Genomic DNA, 13,500 nt, shown 5'->3' with positions numbered 1-13,500 from the left:
CTAATGCAAACATCCTCAAACTGACGAGGCCCAATGAAGGCTGAAACAATTGTCTGGGGTTGCTGTGTTCCTTGTTCAGAGAGGAATTGCCTGGTATTTCGGTGCTGGACTGACCGTAATAGGCGGGATCAGACTGATATACTATAGGAAAGTTCTTCTCTGTGAAAAGCATTACTGGACTAAAAGAAGCTGCACCCAGGTGGTAAATCACCATAGAACAGGCTAATAATATTATTGAGCCAGTTGTTCGTTCCTGTGAGTGTGCTTCTCTCTGTGTGTATGTGTATATATATATATATATATATATATATACATACACACACATATATATGTGTATATGTTTATACATGTATATGTGTATACATATATGTCTATACATATTTACACATATAAACTATACTATACATATACTGTATATATATATATATATATATATATATATATATATACGGTATATATATATCTCAACCTTGTTGCTAACTGTGCTGCCATAGTGCACAAAAGATATCAAAATAACACAGAAAACTTGATATTAGAAGTTGGAAAGCTGTTTAAATGAATTATCTAAATTTAATAAAGATGTCCATGTGCCTTTAATATAGGAACTTTGCATAATAATTCTGGTTGAATGAAACGTGGGACTGTGATGATCTCTTGTGAATTTCCAGTTAATAATAAATTATATGTAGTTACGAGCCAAACTGTCTCTAATGAGAAATATTGACATTTTAATTACAGTTACAAGATTCTCAATGCAAGCGCTATTCCTGAGGGCCAGTTTATTGATAGCAAGAAGGCTTCAGAGAAACTTCTTGGGTCTATTGATGTTGATCATACACAGTACAAATTTGGACACACTAAGGTATTACTTAAATAAGACACAATAAATAATGTCAGATTTTTTAGATGCATTATAACACTGAACAAACTAAAGTTAAAGGGACAGTCTTGAAAATTTGTATTATTTTTTTTTGCATAATCAACTATTTTATATTATGTATCTAAGCCTCTGCGGACTTCCCCCTTATCTCTATTCTTTTGACAGACTTGCATTTTAGCAAATTAGTGCTGAATCATAAATAACTCTACAGCAGTGAGCACAATTTTATTTTCCAGGGCTTAGAAACTAGCATATGAGCCTACCTAGGTTTAGCTTTCAACAAAAGAAAAGAAAGTGAATAAAGCAATTTTGATGATAAAAGTAGAATGGAAAATTGTTTAAAATTGCACGCCCTATCTGTCATGAAAATTTACATAAAAGAAGAAAAAAACTTAAAGGGACAGTGAACACTTTTAAATTACAATACATTTCTGTTGTCTTGCTAGAGAATAACATATCAGCCAAGTATAAATGTTTTTAAAACAAATTAACATCCTTTTTACTGCAACTGTTTTCCAATAACCAAACTCCACAACCATTTGTTAGCCACATTCATACTGTTAGTATAAAGAAAATTGTTTTGCAGTTGTTATCAGTTAAAGCCAATTAGGGAAAAAGTTGTAGTAGGGTTAGCCTTGAAAAGCCAGCAAGGTGCATTTCAAGAATTAGAAAATCCTTAATTTTCAGAGACAAATAGCTTGAAAGGGGGCAAAATAAATAATGAAATTAGAATGCAAAGTTGTTTCAGTATGCATAACTAAATATTTTATTTAAAAAATGTCAAGGTGTTTACAATCCCTTTAATATACAATTAAAACCTGATCTAATTTCCATTCCATAACTATTTCTGTACTTGTTAGGTGTTCTTCAAGGCTGGTCTTTTGGGTCTACTTGAAGAAATGCGAGATGATAAGTTAGCTCAGCTGATCACCCGTACTCAGGCTATGTGTAGAGGATTTCTCATGAGGGAAGAGTTCAGGAAGATGATGGAAAGAAGGTAGTCTTTATACACCTTATATCAAAACAATTTCCTTGTTTAAATGCTGAACAAATCTCTGTTTAATTCTAAGGGAGTCCGTATTCTGCATTCAGTACAACATCCGCTCATTCATGAATGTCAAACATTGGCCATGGATGAAACTCTTCTTCAAAATTAAGCCTTTGTTGAAGAGTGCTGAGTCTGAAAAGGAGATGGCCAATATGAAGGAAGAATTTGAGAAGACAAAAGAAAGCTTGGTAAAATCAGAAGCCAGAAGGAAGGAGCTAGAGGAGAAAATGGTGTCCATTCTTCAGGAAAAGAATGACCTGGCTCTTCAAGTGCAGTCTGTATGTCCCTCTTTTGTTCTGGCTAGATTTCTTAAATAATAATATCTTTTCTAACCATTTGCATATTGCAAAAATATTATTGTATCTTGCATGTTCCATAAATAATATTTTGCACAATGCATTTCAACCAATATTGTTAATAAAGGAAGTCCATTAATTTAACAGCAATGCTTGGATCCAGTCTTCTGTGACTTATGTTTGATTTTCAAAACCCTATCACAGGAATCAGAGAGTCTATCAGATGCAGAAGAGAGATGTGAAGGGCTCATTAAAGCCAAGATTCAATTGGAGGCAAAAATCAAAGAGTTCAATGAGAGGCTGGAAGATGAAGAAGAATCTAATGCTGAACTGACTGCGAAGAAAAGAAAACTTGAGGATGAGTGCTCTGAACTGAAAAAAGATATTGATGACCTTGAGCTGACCTTAGCTAAAGTAGAGAAAGAGAAACATGCTACAGAAAATAAGGTGATTAATGTTACCTTTCTGCAATATTAGTAGTATTAATATATATATATATATATATATATATATATATATATATATATATATATATATATATATATATATATATATATATACAATTTAATTGGCACATTCTATAAATTAATGTTTATTCTTTTATCTTCTATACTATATTCACAATAGTTGTATAAATTTACAAAAGGTAGTGAATTGTCAATAGTAAAGAATAATAATAATTTATGAACAATCCATTGATTGGAAATTATGACATTACTTTGTGATTAACCTTTTTTCCTACAAAAATGTCTTGCAGGCTTTATAATATAACCAACTTAACATAAGTCTAATAAGATTGATTCTGAGATCATTCCTGCCAAATATGTCCATTTCACAGAAAATGTTTGTTGATGTTTCTAATAATTATTATAATTGAAATATTTTTATTATCAAGGTTAAAAACCTTACTGAAGAAATGGCAATTCTAGATGAGAATATTGCAAAACTAACTAAAGAGAAGAAAGCCCTCCAAGAAGCACATCAACAGACCTTAGATGACCTGCAAGCTGAGGAAGACAAAGTCAACACACTCACCAAAGCGAAAACTAAGTTGGAACAACAAGTTGATGATGTATGTGCAAAATAGACAATTGTAATACTTCTAAATGAATTGTGAAAATAAAATTTGTGTCGCTAAATTATTAAATGTTTATGTAGCTTGAAGGATCTCTGGAGCAAGAGAAGAAGCTCCGCATGGACTTGGAGAGAGCAAAGAGGAAGCTCGAGGGTGACCTGAAACTAGCTCAGGAGTCTACAATGGATTTGGAAAATGACAGGCAGCAATTGGATGAAAAACTTAAAAAGTAAGAGTTTATTTGCATGAAAATTGAACAACTGTTGTCTGGATATCTCAAAATTACAACAAACATTATACTAGAAGATCCAATAAAACTACATATATTTTCAACAGGAAAGACTTTGAAATAAGTCAGTTTCTGAGCAAGATTGAAGATGAACAGGTTCTTGCTTCTCAGCTGCAGAAGAAAATAAAAGAGCTTCAGGTATAGTTTTTTATTAATATCACAGTTTGTAGAAAATGCTGCATTGCATTGAGCAAGATGTAAAGCATTGACCAATAATGTAGAATAATAATAAAGTAGAATAATGATATAATGTTATAAAATAGTGGGGGGAAAATAGATTTGCTGAAAACTATAGAATTTGAAGTACATATTATTAACTATCTAGGCCCGTATTGAGGAACTTGAAGAAGAAATTGAAGCTGAGCGTACAGCCCGTGCAAAGGCAGAGAAGCAGCGTTCTGACCACTCTAGGGAGCTAGAAGAGATCAGTGAGCGTCTGGAGGAAGCAGGTGGGGCAACATCTCTGCAGATTGAGATGAACAAGAAACGTGAAGCTGAATTCCAGAAGATGCGCCGTGACCTTGAAGAGGCCACACTTCACCATGAAGCCACTGCTGCTGGTCTCCGAAAGAAGCATGCAGATAGTGTAGCTGAATTTGGGGAACAAATTGACAACCTTCAACGTGTTAAGCAGAAACTGGAAAAAGAAAAGAGTGAACTTAAGATGGAAATTGATGACCTTGCCAGTAATATGGAAACTGTATCCAAAGCCAAAGTACGTCCTACACAGATTTTCTATGGTATTGGCATTTTTCACATTTAATTCATTTCGATTGAAAAATAATATATTCTGTTTGCTCCATTGACAGGCAAACCTGGAAAAGATATGCAGAACATTAGAGGACCAATTTAGTGAAATTAAAACTAAAGAGGAAGAACACCAGAGAGTAATCAATGACTTAAATACTCAAAGAGCTCGGCTTCAAACAGAGAATGGTAAGTATATATCCATAAGAAATCTGTACCTATTATTGGTTTAAAGAATCAATAATGTTGCTAATTTTTGGAATACATTTCTTGAATTAGGTGAATTCTCTCGTGTGTTGGATGAAAAGGAGTCATTTATTTCTCAGCTAACAAGAGGCAAGCAAGCTTTTACCCAACAAATTGAAGAACTTAAAAGACACCTAGAGGAAGAGACAAAGGTGTGTTTTAACAGCAAAGAGTTTGATATAATTGCCATTCTCCTTCAGAATATTTCAGAATATTTTATAATTATCCTGCAATTAGTGTTTTTGTAAATTTGATTAAAAAATATTAAAATACTGAGAGGAATACGCTTATCTCGAAAGATATGACATGTTCATGCACATACATTATATATTAAAATAAAAATTCTCATTCAGGCTAAGAATGCCCTTGCTCATGCTTTGCAATCTGCCCGTCATGATTGTGACTTGCTCCGAGAACAATATGAAGAGGAACAAGAAGCCAAGGGTGAACTACAGCGCTCATTGTCTAAGGCCAATGGAGAAGTCGCCCAATGGCGTACAAAATATGAGACTGATGCAATTCAGAGAACAGAGGAACTGGAAGATGCCAAGTATGCTTAATAACTATATACGTACATTTACAAACACAGATCCAAGGCTTGGTTATACCTTCTTTGATGTATTTGGAATACATTTAGTGAGACTATGAAAATATATTTGGTAGAAGTATATTATGTTTTGTAGTGACTTAACCACAACATTTCACAACCACAAGGATATTTTTAAAAGAGCATTATACACAACTGTTGGAGACTTATCAATTATACATTTACATTACAGGTACAAAAAAAAAAGAATTGTGCTTATGCATCAATTACTTTCATGATGTGTAAATGTTGATTTGTATAATAGAAAGAAACTTGCTCAGCGCCTCCAAGAAGCTGAAGAACAAATTGAGGCTGTAAATTCCAAGTGCTCATCTCTGGAAAAGACAAAACAGAGACTGCAAGGGGAAGTGGAAGATCTTATGGTTGATGTTGAAAGAACTCATTCCGCCTGTGCGGCTCTTGATAAGAAGCAGAAAAACTTTGACAAGGTATTATGATGGTAATTTTAAATGCATTTGCTAGTGTACTTGTAAGATTCTTCTTGATATAAACTTGTGGAAATTCTTAGAAAACAGATTCCACAGACAAAAGGGCATCTAAACTATAGAATGAGAAACTGATAAATAAATAATTAAATCTTTAAAGGAGAGTAAGAAAAACAACAAGAAAATGTGCGATAGAAAATCGGTTGCAGCATTTAGAGAAGCAAATGTTAGAGAAAAATGGCAAGTGGGAAAATAGGAATATAATTCATCTTAACTTTGTATTGTTTAAAATAACTGAAAACATGATATATCCACCAATATAATTTTGCAATTAAATGACTTTATTTTATTACTCAGGTACTAGCAGAATGGAAGCAGAAATATGAAGAAACTCAAGCTGAACTGGAAGCATCTCAGAAAGAATCCAGGTCTCTCAGCACTGAGATCTTCAAGATGAAGAATTCCTATGAAGAAGCATTAGATCAGCTGGAAACAATCAAGAGAGAAAATAAGAACTTACAAAGTAAGTAATGGGTTACTACAAACTTTCTGGTTCTGGGTGCTGCTAAATACCCTAAGTCATTAGTGTAGCCCTCTCCAATTCATAATCCTGTCAACATTGATTAGTTTGCTGGGCAGTCCCTTTCTTGCAGGTTCCATATTCTGTCTAGGAGAAGAAGATATATAAATGAATGAAGATATATCTACTATTACTATTATTATTATCAGTTATTTGTAGAGCAATGATATAACCTTTTGTAGCGCTTCTAATTATTAAGGTTCCAACCTCCTCTGACCACCTCCTCTGAACACATTGGGACATTCTCTCAATGATGCACCAATTGTTTGATAATAATGACTTGCTATCTTCTTAATAATTTGGGATTTTTCTATGCAAACTCAGCTACCTAATACTATAACCATCTTACTCCAGGGTCTGATCTCTTGACTGCTGGCTGCTTAATATTCATCTACTAGCACCATGGTAACATAATGGTTATTAATGTACCTTCAAAATTAACTAGATTTTTGCAGGATCGAACTCCGGCTAGTTCATTTTTTTCTTCTGATGTTAATAAATGAAATACTGTTAAATAAGAAAAAGATAGTTGCTTTTTATTCGCTAACAATGACTGTTGCTACTAGCTAAGTTTCTCTTTCTCCTTTGGTTGTGAGGAACTTTAGTATTAATTATTATTATTATTAGCAAAATTTTAATTAATAATAATTACTGGCATTATTGCAATTGTTCTTATTATAAATACAATTTAATAGATAACAAAGTGAAAGCAAGGGTGTAAAAGAAGTCAAAAATAGTATGTAAAAAAAGACAGAGAACTCACAGTCTTTATGAGTTAATGAATAAAAGAAAAAGAGAAGCATTGCATGGAAAATACAAAGTAACCGACAATCAGTAATTCTCTATGTTCCTAATAAAAGCATAAACACATAGCAATACCAACTTATAATTATTTATGTATAGAATGATCCTAGAACATTCAAATAAAAAGAATCTCTGTATTTATTTTTACAGATGAGATTACAGACCTCACTGAACAAATTTCTGGAGCAGGGAAAACCATCCATGAACTGGAAAAGGTTAAAAAACAGGTTGAACAAGAAAGGGCAGAACTTCAGTCAGCCCTTGAAGAAGCTGAGGTGAGTGTATTGTGTAAAAAATCAAATAAAAAACAACATCATAAGAAAAAAAGCAATTATCAAAAACTCATAATTTCATTCATACAGGCATCACTGGAGCATGAAGAAGCCAAGATTCTCCGTGTCCAACTTGAGCTGACTCAGGTCAAATCTGATATTGATAGAAGACTGGCAGAAAAAGATGAAGAAATTGACCAGATAAAGAGAAACAGCCAGAGAGCTTTGGAAACAATGCAGAGTACCCTGGATGCCGAGATTAGAAGCAAGAATGATGCCCTAAGATTGAAGAAAAAAATGGAAGGAGATCTTAATGAAATGGAAATTCAACTTAGCCATGCCAACCGTCAGGCAGCAGAAGCACAGAAACAACTCAGGAATGTGCAGGGACAGTTAAAGGTAATGGCGTATTCCGAAGATAGACTTCCAATGCAATAGCATTTCACTTTCATTTTCTCTTATAATTACTGTTAAATTAACAAATTAACTATTAGATTTTATCATTTCTATTTAATTTTTAGAAATCTGAATACTAATATTACCAATTATTTCTTATTTAGGATGTTCAAATTCACCTTGATGATACCCTTAGAGGAAATGAAGACCTGAAGGAACAACTGGCTATTTCTGAAAGAAGAAATAACCTCATGACTGCAGAGATTGAAGAAATGAGGTCTGCCTTGGAACAGACTGAGCGTGGACGTAAAGTAGCAGAACAAGAACTTCTTGATGTGTCTGAACGTGTTCAGCTCCTTCACACACAGGTAACATAATTTTAAATCATCATGGAAAACACAAATTGTAAGTATATCTTTCTTAAAGCCTCCACCTTACTTTTGCCTCTCATTTAATCACCAGAATACTAGTCTCATCAACACCAAGAAAAAACTAGAAACTGATGTAGCTCAGCTCCAAAGTGAAGTGGAAGAAGCCATCCAAGAATCAAGGAATGCAGAAGACAAAGCCAAAAAGGCAATAACAGATGTAAGTAATAATTTTTTTTATGTATATATATATATATATATATATATATATATATATATATATATATGAGTTTTATTTTAATAAATTCCACAGTTTTATTATCACTAACATTTCATTAAGAATTTTATTCTACCAACAAACTTTTTTATTACTAAAGGCTGCAATGATGGCTGAAGAGTTGAAGAAAGAACAGGACACCAGTGCCCACCTTGAAAGGATGAAGAAGAATCTTGACCAGACAGTGAAGGATCTACAGCATCGTCTAGATGAAGCTGAACAATTGGCATTAAAAGGTGGCAAGAAACAGCTACAGAAGCTGGAGGCCAGAGTGAGTATATTTTGTTTACAACAAGGAAATATAAGTTAATTATGATCAAACCAATACAAGAAGATGAAATCTTGAAAATTCATAATGGAATTTTTTTATATTATAAATTGGCTCATTAAAGATATTAAAAACTAAATTATTTTGCAATTGCATTGTAGTTACATACTATCTGGATGAGTAGAAAACACTGATTTAGGAAACTTCAAAAAAGAAACAAAACAAACATCTTTGTTGTATGAATGTAGACAACACACAATATACACAAATAAATTAAACCCTCTCAATGTCCTAGGTACGTGAACTTGAAAACGAGCTGGAAGCTGAGCAGAGAAAATGCACTGAAGCTATTAAGGGTGTGCGCAAATATGAGAGGAAAGTCAAGGAACTAACATACCAGGTACATTTCATAAGACAAATCTTATACTTAGTACATGCGGTCTGTTTAAATTTAAACCAAATAATTATGACTATACTTAAAATGATAACAGAACATTGTTTTTAATTAAAGTGAGTTGCAAAATTCTGAGAACATTGTGTATATCGTATTTAAATATTAAAAGTTTAAAATATTTTTAAAAATGTATAAAGATAAGATGGTCATTGTTGAATTTATGCATAGTAAATTTCAATACAGTTGTGAATTGACCACTATGATAATATTTTTACCACTATTTTAAAGTTAGGAAATTTTACAGTTATGTTTTTATCATTATTTTACAGTCTGAAGAGGACAAGAAGAACGTGTTCAGGCTTCAAGACTTAGTAGATAAGTTGCAGCTGAAGGTCAAAGCTTACAAGAGACAAGCTGAGGAGTCTGTAAGTATAACCATTAATTGACTTCTGACTTTTCATGTTGACAGTACCTATCATGATTGTAGTATAAAACCAGAAATTAAAATTAGACTACATTAGTTAGCATAAACTGTACTTACAGTATAGTATCAGACAGCTTCAGGGTTTATATATTATATTTTATTTAAATTGAATAGTTTCTGTGGCACTTTGAATTGAAATGTGGTGGTTTCCATAGTATCTGCATGCTATTTAATTGCTGTATGAACAATAAATGTAAACAAAATACAATATGAAGGGATTTAAAGACCATTGCTTTATACACAAGTACAGCTCTGTATAGGTAGTCAAAGGGACCCATTTATTATACTGTGGGCAGATAAGTTTCCCAGGCAGGGTTCATGGGGAAAAAAGTTAACATCTATTGCTAGAATTAATGATTGCATAAGCCAACTTCCTGTTCACTGAATTCCTATAAAGCGTATTTTTGGCCTTCACAAATAAATATGTCAAAAAATAACTCTCACAATTTCATAAAGTTGCATATAAAATGTCATACTTTCAAAATGTATATCTTTTAGGAGGAACAGGCAAATACACATATGTCCAAATTCAGAAAGACACAACATGAACTGGAAGAGGCTGAAGAACGTGCTGATATTGCTGAATCGCAAGTCAACAAGCTAAGAGCCAAAAGCCGTGATATAGGCAAGGTATGGTTATGCAAAATTTCAACCTAAATCATAAATCCATGTTGCCAATAAAGAGTCTGGACACCAATTAAATAAAAGATGGTTAGAACTTTCAAGTAGATTATAAAATTTCCAAGCATATTCTTTTTAAACAGTGTAATTACAGAAATTATAATAATTGAGATCAATAGGATAAATCTAGAAATACATTATGAGAATCTGAATGCTCCAAATATCAGTTAATAATACTGATAAAAAAATATATGCACATTTTTAACTTAATACTTAATATACATGAGTTAAAAAATTTGATTGTAAATCAGTGAAATTGTAATCCTAATGTTGCTGAACAATCGGTTCATGAAATGTGTGCACTGGGTATTTTATGGACCTTCAATTCAGTTAAAATTGGTAAAGGGAAATTAATTTCAGTTTTTACTTTATACCATTTAAATTGGGGTATTTTACTTATCAACCAATAAGCAATTTAGCTGTTATGCACCCTACCAGTTACTTTATTGTGTTAAATTATTCAGATTTATCTTAAACCTTATATAAATAAATTTACCAAGCTAAATCACTGTTCTTGTATTTGTCCTTAATTAGTAAAATGGAAAACAGATATAACTGATGGAGAGTATGGAAATAATTTATCTACAAGAATCCCCATATAATTTAATGGTGAATTTTGTAAAAAATTTATTAGATCAACTATTTTAATGGATTTTGACTGAGTCTTGGGTTAACTAAACAAAAAAAAACAAAAAACGTATTCTACATTTTATAGATTTTTAACCCTAAAATATCACTTAGCATTAATATAAATGATTAATTCTAAATATTAAAATATTATAATAGTAGCTAGATCAGAAAATTTATACATTATTAATCATATTAGTATTATGTACAATATTTTAGTCTGTATTTTCTTGCCAAAAATGTATGTTTTGTTAAACATAATTTGTACAGATTACTGTATCTCAACTAATAGCGTTTTAATATGTATATATATTTTTTGTTTGTTTTCAGAAAGCGGAAGAGTGAAAACAAGAAACGGCTTACAAACGAAGTTCATACAATATGGACTTCATTGTAATTAAAAATGGTCTTTTGTAGAATATGTAGAGCTCTAGATGCAAATAAAGCTAATGCAAAAAAAAAAAAAATGATTGTGCAATGTTTTTATTCTTTGTATTTAAAAACTTTAGCCAGATATTAACCAATCTAAGATGGTTTAAAACCAATTGTACATATTATAGTTTTTGAGTTAGTTAAAATGAAGTGCACACTATACATACTGCAATTAAACTGAATGTATATTGGATTAAGAAGCACATTAAAGGGATATGAAACCCAATTTTTTTTCTTTCCTGGTTCAGATGGAACATGGTATTTTAAACAACTTTCCAATTTACTTCAATTATCTAATTTGCTTTATTTTCTTGGAATCCTTTGTTTAAAACAATGCATAGGTAGGTTCAATAGAAGAAATGCATTACTGAGAGCAAGCTCCTGATTGGTGGCTGCACATATATGCCTATTGCCATTGGCTCATCCATTGTGTTCAGCTAGCTCTCAGTAGTGCATAGCTCTTCTTTCAAAAAAGGATACCAAGAGAATGAAGCAAATCTGATAATATAAGTAATTTGGGAAGCTGTTTAATATTGTATGTTCTACCTGAATCCTGGAAGAAAATTTAGGTTTCATATTACTTTAATATGCCAGCACCTTTGCATAGCAAACCATTAGTCATACTTAAATCATGAACCTATTTCTTTTTTAAGTCTCTACAGTTATACTTTTCCCCATAATGGGCTTATATTACAAGTGGAGCGCTATATATCACTTTCATGAAAGCGATAATAGCAATCCACTTTGTAATACCAGCCCACGATAATGTGTGCTGGCATTACAAGTTAGCCGCAATGCATTGCTAGGAAACATTGCACTCACGAGAGCATGCTTCTAAAGGCTCCTATATGAGACTCGTTATGATGCCATCAGAGACTAAACATATATATATATATATATATATATATATATATATGTATATATATATATATGTGTGTGTGTTAATATGTGCATATATAATATTTATGTGTTAATATGTGTATATATAAATATTAACACAAAAATATATATGTATATAAATATATGTAGATGGATAAATAGATACAGATACACTGCATACACATATATAGATATATATATATATTTATTTTATGAACCTCTTTGATAATAATAATGATAATGTTTTAACATATTAAAATCTAAAATAAATACATAATGCGCCTTAATATAACTCCTATCGGCTTTGGTGCACATGAAGATCTTTTTTTACTCCTGTTGGAGCAATTAAATATAATTAATTAAATATAACGATTTATTATAATTTTTAAGAACCTCTAAAATATTTTTATTTATTTATAATATTTTGCAATGTTTTATATAAAATACATAATGCACCCTAATAGAACACTCCAGATATAGCGCACAAAAATAATTATTTTAATTCTTTTGGCTTTAGCACACCTGAGTTATTTTGTATTGAGGCAAACAAGTTCTGCATGTGTGCTAAACCCAAAAGGTTTAGCACACATGCTATATGTAGGGGTCGTTATGTATTTATTTTACATAAAATATTGAAAAATATTATTTAAAAAAAATTATTAACTATTATAATTGTAATACATTATTATAATAGTGAATTGCATTTTTTAATATGGTTACTAATTATTAATAATTATAAATAATATAATAATATAATTATAACTTCTAAAATATAACTTCTGTCGGGTTTAGTGCACATGCAGAACTTACACGCCTCAATACAAACAACTCAATTCTGCATGTGCGCTAACCCGACAGTTCTATTAATGTGCGTAATGTAATTTATAATTAGTGAACCTATTTTAAAATATAATTCATTATTATAAGTTATTATAATTTATAACAACCTCTAAAATAATTATTTATTTTTATTAAGAATATTGCCCAATATTTTATATAAAATAAATATATAACGCACCCTTACTTTTTTTTACTTTTATTTCATAAATTTTAGTTTAGATTTTTCTTTCCTTTCCTAGAACTGTTTTATTGCTCTTTTTTTTTCTTGACCAACTTATGGTGTTCTTGCCCCTTTTTTTTGTCGATAAAAACTCAACTTATTCCCTTAACCCTACAGTTCTCTTTCTTACTTTTTACCCCTTTAAATACTTATTTGACCTGTTTTGTTACCAGTCTTGAATTTTTTTAATTTTTTTTGCTCTATTGTTTTTTTTTGTCATTTCCTTCAAATCTGTCTATGTGTTTTGTGCCTATCTTTATGGCTTTGTGCTACCTAGTGGGACAGGAGCCAGATTGGAGGGAGCAGCAAGTTAGTGTGTACCACCATAGGATAGTTAGATAAAGAATAGGAACTGAAGAAGGGAG

General features: G+C 31.5%; 1 protein-coding gene across 1 annotated transcript in view; it reads left to right on the top strand.

The window, feature by feature from the left end:
* The window catches only part of LOC128654625 (myosin-1B-like), a 37,060-nt gene extending 25,829 nt beyond the window's left edge, over nucleotides 1-11,231 (top strand). The window contains exons 19-40 of the mRNA XM_053708636.1: nucleotides 739-862; nucleotides 1,741-1,877; nucleotides 1,951-2,206; nucleotides 2,429-2,671; nucleotides 3,120-3,296; nucleotides 3,383-3,528; nucleotides 3,636-3,726; nucleotides 3,914-4,303; nucleotides 4,398-4,524; nucleotides 4,615-4,733; nucleotides 4,935-5,131; nucleotides 5,433-5,616; nucleotides 5,971-6,136; nucleotides 7,148-7,272; nucleotides 7,360-7,668; nucleotides 7,830-8,033; nucleotides 8,128-8,253; nucleotides 8,411-8,581; nucleotides 8,874-8,978; nucleotides 9,302-9,397; nucleotides 9,955-10,086; nucleotides 11,095-11,231. Of these exons, the coding sequence (XP_053564611.1) occupies nucleotides 739-862; nucleotides 1,741-1,877; nucleotides 1,951-2,206; nucleotides 2,429-2,671; nucleotides 3,120-3,296; nucleotides 3,383-3,528; nucleotides 3,636-3,726; nucleotides 3,914-4,303; nucleotides 4,398-4,524; nucleotides 4,615-4,733; nucleotides 4,935-5,131; nucleotides 5,433-5,616; nucleotides 5,971-6,136; nucleotides 7,148-7,272; nucleotides 7,360-7,668; nucleotides 7,830-8,033; nucleotides 8,128-8,253; nucleotides 8,411-8,581; nucleotides 8,874-8,978; nucleotides 9,302-9,397; nucleotides 9,955-10,086; nucleotides 11,095-11,109 (3,640 nt within the window). The 3' untranslated portion in view covers nucleotides 11,110-11,231. The remainder of the gene's footprint in view (nucleotides 1-738; nucleotides 863-1,740; nucleotides 1,878-1,950; nucleotides 2,207-2,428; nucleotides 2,672-3,119; nucleotides 3,297-3,382; nucleotides 3,529-3,635; nucleotides 3,727-3,913; nucleotides 4,304-4,397; nucleotides 4,525-4,614; nucleotides 4,734-4,934; nucleotides 5,132-5,432; nucleotides 5,617-5,970; nucleotides 6,137-7,147; nucleotides 7,273-7,359; nucleotides 7,669-7,829; nucleotides 8,034-8,127; nucleotides 8,254-8,410; nucleotides 8,582-8,873; nucleotides 8,979-9,301; nucleotides 9,398-9,954; nucleotides 10,087-11,094) is intronic.
* Nucleotides 11,232-13,500: the final 2,269 nt, after the last annotated feature.

This window comes from Bombina bombina, chromosome 1, assembly GCF_027579735.1.
Source record: "Bombina bombina isolate aBomBom1 chromosome 1, aBomBom1.pri, whole genome shotgun sequence".
In the NCBI taxonomy this organism is placed as follows: domain Eukaryota; kingdom Metazoa; phylum Chordata; class Amphibia; order Anura; family Bombinatoridae; genus Bombina; species Bombina bombina.
Note: the sequence above shows the minus strand (reverse complement) of the source record. Positions and strands in the feature narration are given on the sequence as shown.